Here is a 19,272-nt window from a genome sequence, read left to right on the forward strand (position 1 = left end):
TCTCATGCCAGTCAGAATGGTGATTATTAAAAAGTCAAGAAACAACAGATGCTGGCGAGGTTGCAGAGAAACACTTTTACACTGTTGGTGGGAATGTAAATTAGTTCAACCATTCTGGGAGACAGTGTGGTGATTCCTCAAAGATTTAGAACTGAAAATATCATTTGACCCAGCAATCCCATTACTAGGTATATACCCAAAGGAATATAAATCATTCTGTTATAAAGGTACATGCACATTTATGTTCACTGCAGCACTCTTTACAATAGCAAAGACATTGAATCAACCCAAAAGCCCATCAGTGATAGACTGGGTAAAGAAAATGTGGTACATATACACCACAGACTACTATGCAGCCATAAAAAGGAATGAGATCACGTCCTTTGCAGGAACATGGATGAAGCCAGAAGCCATTATCCTCAGCAAACTAATGCAGGAACAGAAAACCAAACACCACATGTTCTCACTTATAAATGGGAGCTGAACAATGAGAACACATGGACACAGAGAGGGGAACAACACACACTGGGGCCTTTCAGAGGAGATCGGAGGTTGGGGGAGAGCATTAGGAAAAATAACTATTGCATGCTGGACTTCATACCTAGGTGACAGGTTGATAGGTGCAGCAAACCACCATGTCACACATTTGCCTATGTAACAAACCTGGGCATCCTGAACATGTACCCTGGAACTTTAAAAGAAGATTTAAAAAATTTAAAACAAAAAAAATACAAAAAAAAAAACCCCAGCATTTTAAAAAATAAAATAAGGGGAAGAAGAGATTTATTTTAGGAAGACTCAAAAAGATTAAGAATGCTATAGTAAGTATAAAATACTGTATATAAACTTATGATATAATTATGTAAAATATAATCACTTTACTGTGAAAGAACCCCCAAAAAGTTGTTTACATGGTTGGTTTCCACATTGAGGAAGTTACCAAACTAGACTGCAAGAGTCTGCAAGGGTAGTTTTCCACCTAGTTCCCAAATCCTCAGCAGAAAGAACCTTACCTGCTTAGTGATCACTAGATCTTTTTTATTTGAATTAGGAAGGTCAACTATAAAAGTTAGTTTTATATGAATGTATGACAAATGGAAGCAGTAACACTGTGTTTCCATAACTTTTGCTTAATTCTATCTTAAATTTCCTTGGGGAAATAGAACTGATGGTTGCCGTACCTGAATGTCACTGGCATTGAAGGGTCAAGGCAAGGGAGGTAGGGTGGGAGGAGCACAAATTCAGAGGCACAGCTTGGAAGGAGAGATCCCATTCACCATCAGCCTTTGAAAAGGAAAGAAATGTCATTGAGAATAGCCACAAACATTTTAGAGGCTTCCAGAAGATGTATGGTAGCATGATTTGACAAGGAATTAAGTCATTCATATGACAGTTTGGCCAAAATTATTGAGATTATCAAAAGCAAATATTTTTATATTGGTAGATTTGGTGCCCATGCAGTGATTTTACAGCTTTTCAGTAATCCTCTGCAGTTTTAATAATTGCCCAGTATGTTTTTCCTATTTCCTATTATGTATTTCTAAGATTTGTCCTCAAGATTTCAAATTTCCAGTTAATTTCTAGGGAATTAAATGTTAGTAGCTTCTAAGAGTAGAGTAGGAAATGATTTAAGTGTTCAAAAATTAGGAATTTATTGATTAAAATAAAATATGGTATATCTGTACAGTTGCATAGGCTACAGCCATAAAACTTTAGTATCACTTGACGTGGATAGATGTTAATGTCATGTTAAATGGGAAAGCAGGTAATGAAACAATGTCTTTCAAACTATGAAATATGATGACATTCCTAGTTTTTTGAGAACTTTAATGTAAGTTAGTTTCATAATGCATCCACATAATCAAATCAATTTTCTTTGCTTTAATAACATGGACCAAGTCTTTTTCTTTTTTTTTTCTTTTTTTTTTTGAGACAGGGTCTCGCTCTGTTGCCCAGGCTCGAGTGCAGTGGTACAATCACAGCTCACTGTATTCTTCTCAACTTGTTGGGCTCAGGTGATCCTCCCACTTAAGCCTCTTGAATAGCTGGGACTACAGGTGTGTGCCATCACACTCAGCTAATTTTTTTGTATTTTTTGTGGAAATGGGGTTTCACCGCCTAGGCTGTTCTTGAACTCCTAGCCTCAAACAATCTGCCCTCCTAGGCCTCCCTAAGTGTTGGGATTACAGGCATGAGCCACCACAATTGGCCTACATGTTCCAAGTCTTGCCTTAAAATTTTAATAATCTTTGCCTGTTTTGCTACCATACTTTTATAGTTTTTAGCATATGCTTTTTATATAACTGGTGCCAAAATTCCTTCCATCTATGAACCTGCACTACTGAAAAATTTTAAATCTGTATTCAGTTTTGTTTATATGTATTTTTTTCCTTCTTCAAAGTGAATTCAAGCAAATATCTATTAACTTTGTCGCCCTCATGATTCAACAATGTTTAGGTTGAATATATATTTTAAATGCTGGGTTAGTCAAAAGTAGCAAGTTTTTTTATTGGAGTAAGGATTAAACAGAAGAGTATTATATCCACATTGAAAATCATTTCTGTATATTTTATTACCAGTGAGTAGGTCAGGATTTGGCAGGCACAACAATGGGTTACAGGTCAAAGGTTGTGTGCGTGGTAAGGAGAATCATCTGTCTATCCCTTTTTGCTTATTTTCTCTCTTTTCTCCAATGCTCCTCAGACTTGGCCTTCCTTCTAGCTCAAACCTGAGCCTTGAGGAAATATCTTCAGTGTGGCACTGCACACACCACTGTTGGTGGCCTCAACTGGACATGCTTTTGATCCTGGGGCATTTAGTCTGCTTAATATTCCCAGTGGTTGAGAGAGTTTCCCAAGCAGGTGAAGAAAGGCAGCCCACAGGCTTCTGAGTGGGCGTGCCATCTTTACTGCCCCAGGCTCCTGTTGGTGATGATACTTAGTGTGGAGTTGGCTTGCACTCCTAGTCACTTAGAGCTGCTCACACCCCTGCTCCTGCCCTTTCTCTACCACCAGCTCACAAAGGAGGGAGTGAATAGAAACCCAGCTCTCCTATTGCTTCCAAACTGCTGGCTGCTATTGTAGGAGGATAAGCTAAAACTGTAATGAGTTCATTTTTGATGCTTTGTCTTTTGCTTCTGAAATCTAAATGAGAGAGAGAGGCAGGGGATAATTCTTGTTAATGTAAGATTCTAATCAATTAAAATTCTGTGGATTTTTCTCAGAGTCAGCTTAAATAACATTTCTTTGGCTTTCCACAAATGTATTTATAATTTTTTAATTGCCCCTTTTTTATTCTTGAAGAACAATGTGTATTCTGGAGGTAGCATGGCAAGAAGGAATACATATGTCTGTGAAAGGACCACAGATCGATACACAGCATTGCAGAATGGAAAAGACAGCAGGTAAATGCCACAGTGCCAAGTAGTAATACCTTTGCTATTGTTCTGTGTTAGTGCCCTTGCTGAAATGCCTGCAGCTGAATGGGTCAGGAGAAAAGTAGTTATTACATGAAATAGTAAGATTGCAACCCAACCATTCTTACTGAGACATCTCTCCTGTACCAGGATAGAAAGATGGGAAAACATTTAGAGAAAACAAGAAATAAATCTCTTTACCTGCCAATTTCTGAGTAAACTCTGATAGTAAATATTTTTCTGTAACAAAGCAGATCATATACCATCCTAATTTCATCTTCATAATTTGTATCTTTTTCTTTGGTGCACCTGCTGCCTCCTTCCCTTTCACCTCCCATCAAGTCATTACTGCATCTGAATAAAGGCTTTATTTTCCTCCCTCTGAAAAAAATGTGGCCATCTTATTTCTCATCATTCAGAACCACATAATTTTTAAAGTGTTTTATTTCAAATAATAATAAATCATATTATTTTTATTACTTAAAAAATGTATCTTCTTTCTATCATGAGTTACAAGGACTACTCATCAATACAGTACAAAGACATGGAGCCTATTCTAATGAAATTATTTTCTTAGTACCACCTAGAGTCATTTCAGTAGTGTGTACAAACCATTCTCACATTTGTTTCTTCTCACTTAATAAGAATGTAAAGTAAGTGCTATTGTAAGGCATACAAAGAAAAATGTATCTTCTTTGTACATAAGATAATTGGAAATTGATTTCAGACTTACGATTTTTGTTATACTAAATTTTAAGCTGCAGCTCCTTTAATCTGCAACAGTTAACCTATTGACCATGATATGATCTAAAAGTGTTTTGATGAATCCAGAGATAATATTTTTGGTATAATTATCAATTCTGATTGTATGAATAATGGACAACGAACTACAGCAACATATCACACCAAACTGTGATTTTGGGGAGGTAAAAAATGACTCCAGTCATAATAATTTTATCTGAAATTATTGTATATCCACAAAAATAATTTTGTACTTTCTCACATTTACATACATAAAGTGTGTGTGAGATTTTTTTTTCATGGATAATAGTGATAAATTCACCCTGTATACTTTTCATAAGAAGATTAATTGTTTTGTTAGTCATTAATAATGCCACTATGTTAGTTTCTTTCAAATGTTTCAGTCATGAAAGGTGTTAGTCAGTTTAGATTTTTAAAAATATAGTTCTTAAATTTTAGTCAACCACAGTTTTTCTTCTTTTTTACATTTCCATGGTCTTCTCAACTGCTTTATGGCGAAAGCCTTACAGAGATGTCTGTGAGTAGCATATCTTCTGCAGGCTCTTCTGTGGCCTCTGCTGTCCCCTCAGCACGACCCCGCCACCAGAAGTCCATGTCCACTTCTGGTCATCCTATTAAAGTCACACTGCCAACCATTAAAGACGGCTCTGAAGCTTACCGGCCTGGGTAATGTACTGGTTACATCTCATTTTGTTCATTAAGAATTTCTAAAAATATAGCACCATGTGAAAATACATGATAGTCACCATCATGTTAAGACTTTTCTAATAAGATTCAGTATTTGTAATGGAGGAAAAATTGAATTGTAACATGAACTTTCTATGTACTTTGGCTGTTGTTGGAAATGTTGCATATAACTTACATCATTTTCTAGAGGAATTTTTTTAAAGATTTGATTTTACGTCCATCCCCATAAAGTTAAGAACTGCTGCTTAATTTGTCATTTAGGTAAACTGATTTTGTTATGATTTAAACACATACAAACAAACACTAGACTGGGAGTTGAGACCCGCGGATAATGATCAGGCTCAATTCCTTTTTCTTAATGAAACTGGACTTCAGTTTTCCTGTCAATGAAACTGATGAACTCAAAGAGCCTGTTCAGATATACAATTTTGTAATTGTTTTTCTAGTATTTTTCTATTTTAAGATTTCTCAAATTCAGTACATCTGAGCATTTTAACCCTCTGTTAGATTTGTTGGGCATATTGGTAGTGCCATGTGATGTTGTACCATCACTGAGGCCTAAATTAGAAATAGAAAATTATTTTATTCAAAGCGTTTTTAATAAACAATAAAATTTGTGTTCAACATTGATTGCTAAATGATTTCAGGAGAATATTTAAAAAATATTTGCAGTACCCCTGGTTTGGCGTTCCTGATACTGAAAAGTATTTATCTTTGTGTCCCTGTTTCAGTCATTTCTTAATTTTTAGTGACCAAACAAAAGGTACCTAGTTTCAAACTGAAATTTTACTCTTCTCCAATGATATACTAAATAAAATTAACCCGTGTCTTACATCTCTAATGTGAACAAATAAAGTAGGGCCAAAAGAAGTAGCCATAGCTATTTGTTTCAAGTTTTTAGCATGAGTGAAAGGTTTTCCTGTCATTATTCTAAATGATATATCTTAATTTGTCCCAGCAGTACAACCCAGAGAGTGCCTGCTGCTTCCCCATCTGCTCACAGTATTAGTACTGCGACTCCAGACCGGACCCGCTTTCCCCGAGGGAGCTCAAGCCGAAGCACCTTCCATGGTGAACAGCTCCGGGAGCGACGCAGCGCTGCTTACAATGGGCCACCTGCTTCACCATCCCATGAAACGGGTGCATTTGCACATGCCAGAAGGGGAACATCAACTGGTATAATAAGCAAAATCACATCCAAATTTGTTCGCAGGTCAGTACCAATCTACTGTCATGTTTTGTTTCCTCTAGAGATTATGAAGGAAACTTGACTTTTTTTTTAAATCTTTATAGTAATTTTGTAAAATGGTTTCATAAATTAGAGCTGCTCTTTTACAGAGTTAGAAGAAAAAAATCTAGGAAGACATAAAGTATTTTTCCTTAAGAGAGAGAAAGAAAAAAATGGACAAAATGAGATTTTAAAAATCTGTAAAATAAAATGGAAAGAACAAAAACTTGACTTCAAAAATGTGTGTTTTAACGAAAGATTTTTATATTTGAAAGCCTTGATTGAGGAAAAGAAATGAGTTTGCATGTTTCCTTCAGATTTATCTTGACAATACTTTTAAATTGCTTACTAATAATATATCATTTACATTTTTTTCTTCTTTGCATAAAAAGCCTACACACCAGAGTCACAGATCACTTACGTAATTTTATATCATAAAACCTTATCATCACAACATAGTAAACGCAAAATCAATACATGTATAGTAAAGGTCTAATCTACTTAAACAATACAATTATACTTTCTAAAAAGTAAGCATACTTACTGTGTTTACTATGCATACATGTACAGTGCACATTGATGATATAAGTTACTACTACAATGCAGGCAGATGTCAATTTCATCTATTCCTGTGTCCCACTAAATGCCTACTTAAGCCCTGCGACAAGCAAAGCACTGTGTTAGGTGCAGAACAGAATCTAAAGATAGGTAAGACAGCATCTGTGCCTTCCAGATTCTTATAGTCTTGTAAGAAGCAGACAAACAACTAGCTGTGATATAAAGCAGAACATGTGCTAAAAAGTGTGGGCAACATGCTGGATCCCAGAGGAAGATAGAATTGTTTCTATCTAGGGAGACAGTGAAGGCACCCTATCATGTAATCATTTCAGCTGAGCCTTCAATGATGGGTAAGAAATAATTATATTTGCTTTAAGAAATACTAATTAAATACTTAGTTTCCAATGTTATTACTGTTCCTAGGATTTCAAAGAGTGGATGTGGAAAAGAGAAGAAGCAGCTTCAGTCTTACTTGCCTTATCATGGAGCTATTTATAGACTTGGTTCATATATCAGTTTGCCCAGTATCACATAGCTGAATTAAAAACTTTTAAAGCCTCAAATGTAACATAAATTTCTAACCATATCAGTCAGTGACTTTGTACCATTTGGGCAATTACTATGCAGCATGACAACTTGCTACAGAAAGAACTAAAAGTTCACCAACAGAGTCAGCATGGAAGGTAGATCACAGTGTTAGCCGGCCATCTGCAGGGTACTAGTCAGAATATCAGTAGTTTCTGCTTTTGGAATTTGTCTATTTAAGGCCATTTCAAAAAGCCAGTACTTTCTCATGGTTAAGCCAGAATTAATTTTAAAGTGACGAAAAATAGGTTTGTAGTTTAGTGCTTGACTACTAATTATGCATTAAGCATTGTGCAAAATATTTCTCTTAACTCTGCAACAAAAATTTAGACTCTAGGGGAAACAGAGTACTGTGGAAAGGAAGTCAGGAGATAGAATGTCAAAGCAAGAAAGTGCCTTAGAGCTGGTCTTTTGGGAGGGTCTGATAAAGGATTGCCATATAGTCATCGAACACATATGTGGAGACCTACATGCAAGGCCCTTTCGTAGGCGCTATTGTACAGCAGCAAGTGAGACTGATGGGACTCCTGCCTTCCTGTGAGCAACTTAACTGTCTTGAAACATTCTACACAGTTAAAGTGTTTCCCTTGCTTGGCTCTGGTTTTCTCCTACCTCACAGGCTAGCTATCGCTTCTCAGACTTCTTGACTGGCTTTTTCCAGATTCCCTTGCCTTTCCCCCAGCCTCTAAATATTAGAATGCCCCAGGGCTCAGTCTTTGGACATGTTTTTTTCTCTGGTTTTCCTTACACTCTTGGTGATCTCAGTCGGGCTCATGACATTAGATTCCATCCTGTGTGAACAACTCCCCAGTGTATCTCTAGCCCACATCTCTCTCCTGAACTGCAGACTCTTACATCCAACTGCTGCTCAGCCTCTCCACTTAGATACATTATAGACTCTGAAACAGAACATGTTCAAAACTCAACTCTTGTTCCTCTTCCCATACCTATCCTTCCCTCGTTCTTCACTGCCTTAGGAATTAGCAGCCTTGTCCTTACAGTTGTTCAGACCATAAGCCTTGGAGTTGTCCTTGACAATTCTTTTCCTCATACCATATCAGATCCATTGGCAATTTGTGTGGGCTTTACCTTCACAGCATTTCCAGAATTTAGCTGCTTCCATCACTCCCGCCACTGCCTTCATACTCTGAACCACTATTCATCTTTCACCTCCTCATAGTTCTGCTAGGTTCTGCTACTTTCTGTCCTTGTCCTCCTCTTCTGTTTCAGCAGTGTCATGTCAATCTGATCATGTCACTCAGATTTAAAGCCCCTGATTAGCTTTCGCCTTGCTCAGAATACAATTCTGTGCGCTCGCCATAGCCTGTGGGGCTTTGTGTAACCTGGCCATCCATTTCTGCTCTGACCTCTTCTTCTCCCACTCTTCTTCTTGCCACCTCCACACCAGCCACCCAGGCACCAGACTGTCCTCAAGTACATTAAGCACTGTTTTGGCATTGTGTACCTACTATTCCTTCTGCCTGCAATTCCCTGCCCTGAATACCTGCATGGCTCACTTCTACACCAAACCTTATGATTTTCTAACCACAGCTCATTCTTATATAGGGAATAACCCAATTTGTTCAGTTGAGTATATATTGCTATGTGTAGGTAATTGTTTTTAAGTGTTAGAGAGCATGCTGTGCTGCATATGCTGTTAGAGCCAGCTGCACCTTCTGTAGCCCCATCTGCCTCCTACCATGGCTACTTAAAGCAGACTTCCTGGGCTCTTTGAAACAATTGCCAATAGCAGAAATTCTTCCAGTGTTCCTGCTGGCATCCAGGTAGGCAGGAACAGGGTATGGGTCAATCGCGATTTCAGTCAATTATAGCAGAGGAAATAGGGTCTAAGGGACATTTCACTCCTAATGCTTTAAGTTTGGCAGCTGTGGAATAGGTGTTTGCTAATAGTGAATAATAAAGCATAATATAAATAGGACAGAAAAGTCCAGTGAGATTTTTGTCCCTTCCTAAAGGAATTTTGTCTTAGCAGTGGGAGTCGACAGCATTACTGTCTTGCTTGCCAAGTTGATACACTGCCCATCTGTGTGTATCAGTTCATCTACATGTAACTGAAAATGTACATTTCACTTTGAGCCTGCTAAAAAATGTTTTATTTATTTCAATGTGCTATAATAAAAATGGATTTGTGTAGATGGCATTGAATTTTTATTATTCTTCCCAATGAAAATGCCAGTTATTAAAAATAGAAATTTAAGAAATTACATTTGAATGTGAGAATACATTTTAGCATTCTTTAAAATTCAGATAGAAAAAATTTTTTTTCATAATATGTTTGTTAAGAAAGGCATGTATTAGTTAAAGACCCTGAGAGGCATAAGGCATTCATATTCTTAAGAACAATTTAAAATTTTAGAGCTTGGTATGTGGGTATGTTTTATTAATTTGGGGGATGGGAGAGTACCACTGATTTTATTCTTATTGCATAATTTTACATAAATAATAGAAATGTTTCTGGAATGGCTAAAACATTAAGACAACATTAACTTAAGGATTCAAGTTGGTGATTTTTCCCACTATTTAATAGTATTTTACCCTCTATGACAAGATATTTAATTACCTTTAAAAATAGCAAAGCATTAAAATTTTGGTAGACTTCAAAAATATTAATTACATGCAACTCAGAACAATTAGTAGTGTTTTCCTGGTTTTATTTCACAGGTGGATATCCAGGTAAGGTTAGTGTTTTTATTTAAGATTGAATCCATGTTTTTAGACTTGCCTACATGGATAGGCTGTTAATTTGCTGTGATATTTTATCATGTGCATGAATTGTTAGCATAACTTCTAAGAGAAATTGCTTATTTAGAAATTGGTATTTATTTGCTAACTACAACGTTAATGTATATATTTTCTAAATTGAGCGACTACTAAAATTATACATAATTACAAATTTGAAGTTGAATCTTGCTATTGATAATTATTAAGTAGTTTTAACTTTAAACTAAACCAAAAGATAAATTATGACTTCAAATGAATTGTGGCTGGGAATTGGAAGATTATGAAAAACAATTCTAAACTTTCACCTTATATTGCCTGTTGACAAAAATGAGTAGACGCTCAATAAATGATAAATTACATGCGGTTATGATGAAAAACATGAGAAATAGTCTCAGACTGACTAGTAATAGAAAACTGTCATAGCAGAAGTTTGCTCAACAAGCTAATTTTAAAATAATTTTAGATATAGGTTTTCTTGATATATTTTTTACTTTTATCATTAAATCTCAACCTTCACTTTGTTTTGAGGGATCCAAGTGAAGGCGAAGCCAGTGGCAGAACCGACACCTCAAGGTGAGGAGCCACTATTAATACTTCGCTGCTAGGTCCCTGTGTGTGAAAACGTACTTTTGAAATACTTCGAGCACTTAATGGTCATGAATAGATCTAATAACTAGATAGCATGCATATTTTAGATTTTTGTATTGGGATGGGTTTTCATAACGTTACCTAGCATTCAAGTCAGTCAACTTTAAGTTTGTTTTCCAAACATGCATTTGAATTGTGTACTTGGTAAAAAAAAAAAAAAAAATAGGCTTTCTATTCTGTAAAGTATGTCAAGCTGAAGAATTAATAGATTAAATGTACTGATATTTTTCTCACTAAAGTAATATAACTAAAATTAGTCTGAGTCAAATAGCACAAATAACACAGAACAGGGAAGGAAGATTTGATATTAGTTATATATTTTAGGTGAGAATTCAGTGTTTGACCACATTTAAAAATTCTATCCTGCCATACTTTTGGGGATTTCTTTTTTTGACATTTAATGCTAGTTTGTATATTCATTCTGGCAATGGGTTTCATACCTGAGCACAATCAGAATTACAGGGAAGACTTGATAAAAAGATTGCTGGATCCCACACCCAGGGTTTCTGATTCAGGGGCTGAGGCAGGTGCCTGTGCATTTACATTTCTAACAAGTCCCCAGGAGATGCTTATGCTGCTGTTCTAGGGACTACATTATGGACATGTTAGTACTTGTGTTAATATTTTACAAATGGGAAATTTAAGAAATGAAGGCATTAATTTATTTTGAGTGTACACAAGCCTTAAGGGTTGCAACATAAATTTTACAACCAACAAGTATTCCACAGTACGAAAGACTCTGGCTTCATTCAGAAACGATTGTGACCAGCTGAACACAAGCCCCCAGTTTGATTTCTACTTTTCAAATCACTTAAAATATAAAACATAATTAACTTTGGGAAAACTATAGCATTCCCGTGTAGTCTTTTTAACAAACTGCGCTATATTTATATTTAGTAATAATAGTTGAAATGTTTCTTTGTAGAGTTAGGTACCTGAGTCACCATGGTACGGAGCCACAGGGGAGCAAGACAAATACTCTTCACTTTCTTCTGCCTTTTACATAAACATGGAGGACTTGTTCTTAGCCTCTCCCTCACTTAGTCTTCACTTTTGAGCCCCTCCTTGCATTTCGTCCTATATTTCCCTCTGAGACATTTAGTAGTGTGTGGCATTGCAAGTGGCCATTAATAGTTACATTTTTATCCTTTTGATATAACAACATAATTTTACTGCATTATAAGAATTAGTAACTGATCTTTTATAAATGTTTACACAATACTTTTCACATTCCCTTTTGTTTGGTTGTTGTTGGGTTTGGTTCTATTTTTGCTTTTGAACTAACTTATTGAATACTAACTATAAAGTACTTTCTGGTCATTTAATTTTCACAACAACTAGGTGAAAATGCCTATTTTACAGATGAAAATAAAAACAGCAAGGAACATAGGTGGGATCAAGCCAGTTATAATGAGGTTCTGTCATTTCAGAGAGATGGGGTGATACTGTGGTTAGAAGTACAGGTTCTCAGCCAGAATGCATGGGTTTCAGCTGTGTTCTACCACTTACCTTACTGTGTGGCTTTGGGGAAGTTACTTCAACTCTGTGTGCCTCCATATCCTCACTCTAACTGCCTCCTAGGATTGTTCTGAGGGGTAAATGAGTAATTAATACATTTTAGGCACTTAGGGCAGTTCCTGCACCTAGTAAATACTCAATAAATGTTAGTTGTTATTATATTAATATCCACATTTCCAGGAGCTTTCTAGAATTGACATTATCAGTGGCAATGTCTCTGAGACCATGCAGAAAAAAATTTTATTGTCTTAAAGTCATCTTAAGGTGGAATAGAAGGAAACTAGACTTAGAATAATACCCCTGAATTCTAGTCTTTACTTTTCAACTCATTAGCTCTATAACTTCAGAAAACTATTTATTATTATTTTTTTTTTTCTGAGACAAAGTTTTGCTCTGTTGCCTAGGCTGGAGTGCAGTCACACGATCTCAGCTCACTGCAACCTCTGCCTCCCGGGTTCAAGCAATTCTCCTGCCTCAGCCTCCCGAGTAGCTGGGATGACAGGCGCGTGCCACCACACCTGGCTAATTTTTGTATTTTTAGTAGAGACGAGGTTTCACCATGTTGGCCAGGCTGGTCTCAGACTCCTGACCTCATGGTCCTCCCACCTTGGCCTCCCAAAGTGCTGGGATTACAGGTGTGAACCACAGAAAAGTAATTCTAAGTTTTCCAGCCATCAGTTCCGTCTTTAAAATGAGTGCTCAATCAACTGATCTCTCAGGTCCCTTCCAGCATGCCGAATCCACCAGAATTATACATGTGACCTTGGTAAATGACTCTGGTTGGCTTGCAAGCCCTAAGAGGCCTGTGATGTAATGGCTTAGATTCAGTGGGCAAAAAGAGAAAAATAGAGAACATGAAGTACATACTTCTCATACTTATTAATAGTCTTTGGAAATTTATTTTCTCTACCTGTTCCTTTCCTTATTTTCTCAAGATTGCATAGTTTGCAGAGCTTTGGGGACTCAGATACCTAGGCTCACACACCTGGAAATGAAGTAAATAATATATATAAAATTATACATGAATATACATTATACTATTGATATAAAATGTATATATATTAATTTAAAATATTTATGCAGTAGATTATAAACTCCTTTCAAGGTACTTTTTTTTTTCTTAAATCACAGAAGTGAGATATGTTAACAAGTTGCAATGTAACATCTCTATTTGGATAATTGTTCAAGAAATTTAATTACAGGATTTTCTGTATCATGAATGATTTATTAACTTTGATGAAGCTATGCAGGTTTCTTTCTATGACTATTTGAAATAGGTTTTTTGTTTCCATATTACTTGTGGGATGCCTGCAATAAGTAAAATTCAGTGAGATTTAGTCATTTAACAAATATGTTAATGATTACTATTTACCCAGCACAGTTCTAGATGCCTGAGATAGATCAGTGAATGAAATAGACAAAATTCCTTGCCCTCCTGGAGTTTACAATCTAATGATAGACTCGGACAATAAACACCCTAACAAATGGATTAAATAGTATGTTAGAAAGTGTAAGTGCTATAGAGAAAAATTAAAGCAGGCTAAGGGGGATTGGCCATGCTAGGATAGGAGTTAGGGTACAGTAGGGCAGTCAAGGGAAGCCTCATGAAGAAAGTGAGCAGAGATTTGAAAAAAGTAAAGAAGTTAGCCTCACAGCCATCTGGGGAGAAGCATTCATGACAGAGGGAACAGTCTGTGCAACAGCCTTATGGCAAGAACATAACCTGTGTGTTCCAGGAATAACATGGAGGCCATTGTGTTCTGATAGGATTGAGGAAGGAGAAAAATTCTAGGAAATGGGGTGGGGAGAGTAGAAGTTGGAGTGCAAGTCATGGGAAACGTTGTAGACTGTTTAAGGATAGTGAAATGAGAAATCACTGGAGGACATTGAGACGTGTGGTATAATGTAACGTCTTTACATGATTGCAGTACAACATTCTTTCTCAACCTTATCAGGTAAACGAATTATCTTTCCCTCTGAAATTATTATATTCCTCCTATCCAAAAAGGCAGAAATTTTTTTTATATTTCAAAAATGTGTATTTCCAAATAGAATATTAGTGGTTCCTATTTTGTGTGTGCTTGAACAGAGAAATATGGAACGGAAGAAGGTATTAAGTTCTTCACTTTCAGTTGCAGACTTGTTTCCCTCAAGCCACTTATATTTAAGAAAAATGCTATTTTAGATTGACAATATTAAAAGTCAAAACAGATGGCATCTTGGGGTGTGTTTCTGTAACAGCAAGATAACATAAGTCTTTGCGTCCATCTGAGGGTAGTCTGCAAATTAGGTAGTTTTATTAGGCACTGAATTATGACCACGTACATTTTATGTGCGTTTTGATCTCTTTGCTGAGTGAAATATTTGTTTTCATTCTTTCCCTTTGCCCTATTCTTCCAGAAGTACATCAGGGGAACCAAAAGAAAGAGACAAAGAAGAGGGTAAAGATTCTAAGCCGCGTTCTTTGCGGTTCACATGGAGTATGAAGACCACTAGTTCAATGGACCCTAATGACATGATGAGAGAAATTCGAAAAGTGTTAGATGCAAATAACTGTGATTATGAGCAAAAAGAGAGATTTTTGCTTTTCTGTGTCCATGGAGACGCTAGACAGGATAGCCTCGTGCAGTGGGAGATGGAAGTCTGCAAGTTGCCACGACTGTCACTTAATGGCGTCCGCTTCAAGCGAATATCCGGGACATCTATCGCCTTTAAGAACATTGCATCAAAAATAGCAAATGAGCTTAAGCTGTAAAGAAGTCCAAATTTACAGGTTCAGGGAAGATACATACATATATGAGGTACAGTTTTTGAATGTACTGGTAATGCCTAATGTGGTCTGCCTGTGAATCTCCCCATGTAGAATTTGCCCTTAATGCAATAAGGTTATACATAGTTATGAACTGTAAAATTAAAGTCAGTATGAACTATAATAAATATCTGTAGCTTAAAAAGTAGGTTCACATGTACAGGTAAGTATATTGTGTATTTCTGTTCATTTTCTGTTCATAGAATTGTATAATAAAACATGATTGCTTAAAACCTTGTATAGTTGTCTAGATTTCTGCACATGAATGTACATTTGATGCTTTGATTTGAAAATGTTCTTCCCTGTTACTTACATTCTGGTGGGTTTTTTAAAGTCTTACCTCCATCATGCAATTTTGAAAATTGTGTCCAGAATTAAAAGTGCATAGAAATAGTCTTTACAAAGTTGTAGCATGGACCTTTAAAAATTGTTTTAAAATCATATTTAAATTTAAACCAGAAGCTGAAAAATAGATCAGCTTTATTATACACAAAATTATTACTGCTTATCTTTGCTCTTTTCCTTGTTATCCCACAAGGTTTAGTTGAGAAGATACAAAATGTTTACAGTGTTGGCACTTAGAGTTTTTAAATTCAAGTACATGAAATTGAATAATAGCATTGCCTTGAGCTAACTAAGAAGTACTGGGGAAAAAGTTAAATCTACATCAAGTTTCTTTTGAACTTTGAAGTGTTTTCTGACCCACTGCTAATTGTAGCAACAAAATTTAAAAGAAAAAAAAACATACTTTATCTGGCTGTTATAACATAAATTGTCACGTAGGTTTGCTGCCTTCAGAATACCGCAATATAATTGCGGGAATATAATAATATTGGGACTGTTTCATAGCACAAACTCATCTTTACAGTGTTGATCAATGCATCAGTTAAGAAATAATGCCACCTCAGGAATTAACTGGCATTGGAAACATTTGCCTCATTCTCCTCTATCCTCTTTATTCACCCCTGCCACTGTAATATCTATAAGTACTTAAGAGACTTGTGAAGCAAAACATACTATTTATAACAGTATATTATTGATTTATGCTTATGTGGTTGTTGAGTTTGTTCCCATGTAACTCGTTTGTTTTAAATATTTTGCCAGATTTCTTGTATTTATTCCACATCATTATGCCTATAATGTGCCGCTTTGTGATTGGGCATTTGCCTATTTTTCTTTCATAATTAGTGATATATGCGATGTAAAACCACTAGTAAAGGTACATTTTAATACTTGTTATTTTATACTGAATTAGCCTTGGAGGTTGACTGTGCAATGTTATTTACTGTTGTAATTACTGTAATATCAACATATGGGCCCCATCTGCACACTCCTGAAAAATAGAAAGTGTATTCAAATTTTATCAGTTTAAAGAAAATAAAGCTGTGATAAATACTGTAATTCCAACCTACATTAGAAGGTCTAAGTGTAGGTGATGTGCCATTCCATAATGGCTTCCAGACTAGGGTGAATTTTACATTCTGTACTGTACTGTGATGTAGCTTTCTTCTGTAACAGTTATGTTCTAAAATTAAGTGAGGTTTTGTTTTTTTGTTTTTTTGTTTTTTTTTTTTTTTTTTTTTGCCTTAGCAAAGGGTGGTGTTTGAAAAAAAAAATGTGTAGCCCCTTTTTAACCTAGTGTTCATTCAAAAAAAATTGATGCAAATCTTGATTCACTTTCACTGGTGCACACTGAAATTTTACTTGAACAGTTCTCATAATAAAGCACTTGTCTTTTGCTCTTTATCAGAATGTGAATTACCTGTTTTCTAGTACAAAAGTATTCTGTATGAGGAGTTTATTGTATGTGTTCTAAATTTAGTTGGCAAAGGGTGAAGCTGTGAAGGTTTTCAAGATTATTGAAGCTATGAAGGTTTCTTGTCATTCTGACAAGAATATTTAAACTTTTTATAGGAATTCCTGTCACTGAAATACTTTTTTAAAAAAATAGACCTCCTGTGTTTTCCACGGTAGAAACTGAGGTTTTTTTTACATTTTCTCACTGTGGCCAACTCTTCTGTGTTTGTAGAAAGGAATTTGACTTCAGTATCTTTTATGAACTAAAAATGAAATCTTGATACTCACTTTAGATTTTTCATTTTATGTGTTCATGACAACAAATATTTTTCAAAGATTTAGAGGAATTTTGCAATATGTTTGCATAAATAAATACCAGTTTATGTTCACTGGCTATGTGATACCAGGATTTCCTTGGCTTCTGTTGAAATATTATTTGATATGACATCCCTTATATTAAATTAATTATTTTGTGGAAACTGGGGCACAGCATTTTATTTGTTAAATGAAAAGGATAAGATTAAATATACTCCAGAACCTTGATTCAATAATATTCTCTAAGATAGAATTTGATTTAAAACCTAGAAGACCTTATTTTGAGGTGATTTTCACCAACAGTGTCATTCCACCATGGGGCCGGGGGGCGGGGAAGCATATAGTGAGCAGCAAGGCCAATTTACTGTAAACTAGTGATTCCATTAGCCTGTGCAAATTAATCAAGATGACCTCTACCTTCATTTTCAAAATATCTATTGAAATACCTACTTTGTCTTAAGATACATAAAAAAAATTATAAAAGATGGTTCCAACTCTTTGAAATTGTGTTCCATTCGAAAAGATAAATGTAAATATATGCACAACTAAAACATACACACACACACAGACACACAGTGGAAACAGAAAGCGCTCAAACAAGCACAGATAATAGATGCTATAGAAATTCGGAGAAGAGTGAATTCTGTATGGACATTGGAAAGACAGGTCTTTTAAGGGATTTAAAGAGTGGGTAAAATTTAAGAGACAATAGAAAAGATCCTACAGATGGAAAAAAGGCTTCAAGTTAGTAATAGCTCTAAGACATGTTAAAAATAAACCACATGTTCTAGAAAGTGGCAGGGTTCACATAGCTTGATGAATAGTTGATTATGTAAAGCACCAATTGGCAGTCTCAGCTTGGACCTGATCTATGGCTAGAGGGGAGAAATTAGGAGGTTTTTTTACACCAAGGAAGTACCTAATAAATTGGTTGTTAAAGAATGGCTCATTAATTCAGCAAGTTTGTTGAGTGCCAGTGTACATTAGTGTCTAGGTTCTAGGAAACAGCAGTAAAAAAAAATGTATCATAGAAATGTATAAACTGGATTAAAGATTAGAGGCAGGAAGATCTTTTCAGAGGTTAAAACAATAAAGCATGAATGAAATAGCATAGATGTGGGATGGTTAACACAGGGTGGAAAAAGGTAAAAGGAAAGAGACATTTCAAAAGATGTATCACAAGGTATATGAGAGACATTTCAAAAGATGTATCAACAAGCTATCATGGGCCGAGTGCAATGGCTCATGCTTGTAGCCCCAACACTTTGGGAGGCCTAAGTGGGTGGATTGCTTGAACTCAGGTGTTCAAGAACAGCCTGGGCAACATGGTGAAACCCTGTCTCTACAAAAAATACAAAAGTTAGCCCAGCATGGTGGCATGCACCTATAGTCTCAGCTACTTGGGAGGCTGAGGTGGGAGGATCGCTTGAGCCTAGGAGGCAGAGGTTGCAGTGAGCTGAGATCGTGCCACTGCACTCCAGCCTGGGTGACAGAGTGGTCCCTGTCCCCCCTCCCCCTCCAAAAAATACAAGGTGTCATGAATAGGATTCACAGACTGTAAGAAAGATGATTTGGTGGGAGCAGAGCTTCCTGGCATAGGATTCAAGTTTTCAGACTTCCACTTTGACTTCACGTGGAGTAACAAGTACCAGATTTACTCTCCCACCTGAGACAAGAAACAAGATGACATATATGAAATAATTTCACACAATGTTTTCATCAGAATAAAAATTTTTAAGACCTTGGCTATTAGTCCATGAAGAACAATGATCCTTGAGAGGAAAACAAACAAAATGACCTGTGTGATTGGCCCAGCATGTGGCACAGGGAGAGGACTATCAAGTTGGAGCCTGGCATTCTCTCTGGTTAAGAAGTCAGAACTGAGAGGCTAGGGGAGGCCAAGACAGCTGGAGTCTGCAGGGAAGAGGCGGGTGGAGGGATACCAAAGAAAGAGCTCCGGAGATCTGCAGAAATCAGCACATGAATGTAAGAAAACTGTATGAGGCCAGTGAAAGAACCACCTGAAAGTATTAGAAGGAACAATTCATCGAACCTCATGCAAGGGTAATGCCTAGTCCAACCATCCATTTGTAGAAAACAATTCATGGAGCAGTGGGCATAGTACTCAGAAGAGTTTTGCCTCAGTAGTGGGAACTACTTAGCACTAACACTGCCTTGGTACTGCTTAACAAAAGCCATATCCAGAAG

General features: G+C 36.2%; 1 protein-coding gene across 4 annotated transcripts in view; it reads left to right on the forward strand.

Moving 5' to 3' along the window:
• MARK1 (microtubule affinity regulating kinase 1) overlaps nt 1-17,223 on the forward strand; it is a 143,029-nt gene extending 125,806 nt beyond the window's left edge. Inside the window, exons 14-18 of one of the 4 annotated variants that reach the window (XM_010368083.2) lie at nt 3,303-3,403; nt 4,679-4,843; nt 5,823-6,077; nt 10,506-10,550; nt 14,544-17,223. In XM_010368083.2, the coding sequence (XP_010366385.1) occupies nt 3,303-3,403; nt 4,679-4,843; nt 5,823-6,077; nt 10,506-10,550; nt 14,544-14,898 (921 nt within the window). In that variant the 3' untranslated portion in view covers nt 14,899-17,223. The remainder of the gene's footprint in view (nt 1-3,302; nt 3,404-4,678; nt 4,844-5,822; nt 6,078-10,505; nt 10,551-14,543) is intronic. The other 3 variants (XM_030937014.1, XM_030937015.1, XM_030937016.1) reach the window with 3 other exon arrangements.
• The last annotated feature ends 2,049 nt before the right edge of the window (nt 17,224-19,272 follow it).

This window comes from Rhinopithecus roxellana, chromosome 8, assembly GCF_007565055.1.
Source record: "Rhinopithecus roxellana isolate Shanxi Qingling chromosome 8, ASM756505v1, whole genome shotgun sequence".
Classification (NCBI taxonomy): domain Eukaryota; kingdom Metazoa; phylum Chordata; class Mammalia; order Primates; family Cercopithecidae; genus Rhinopithecus; species Rhinopithecus roxellana.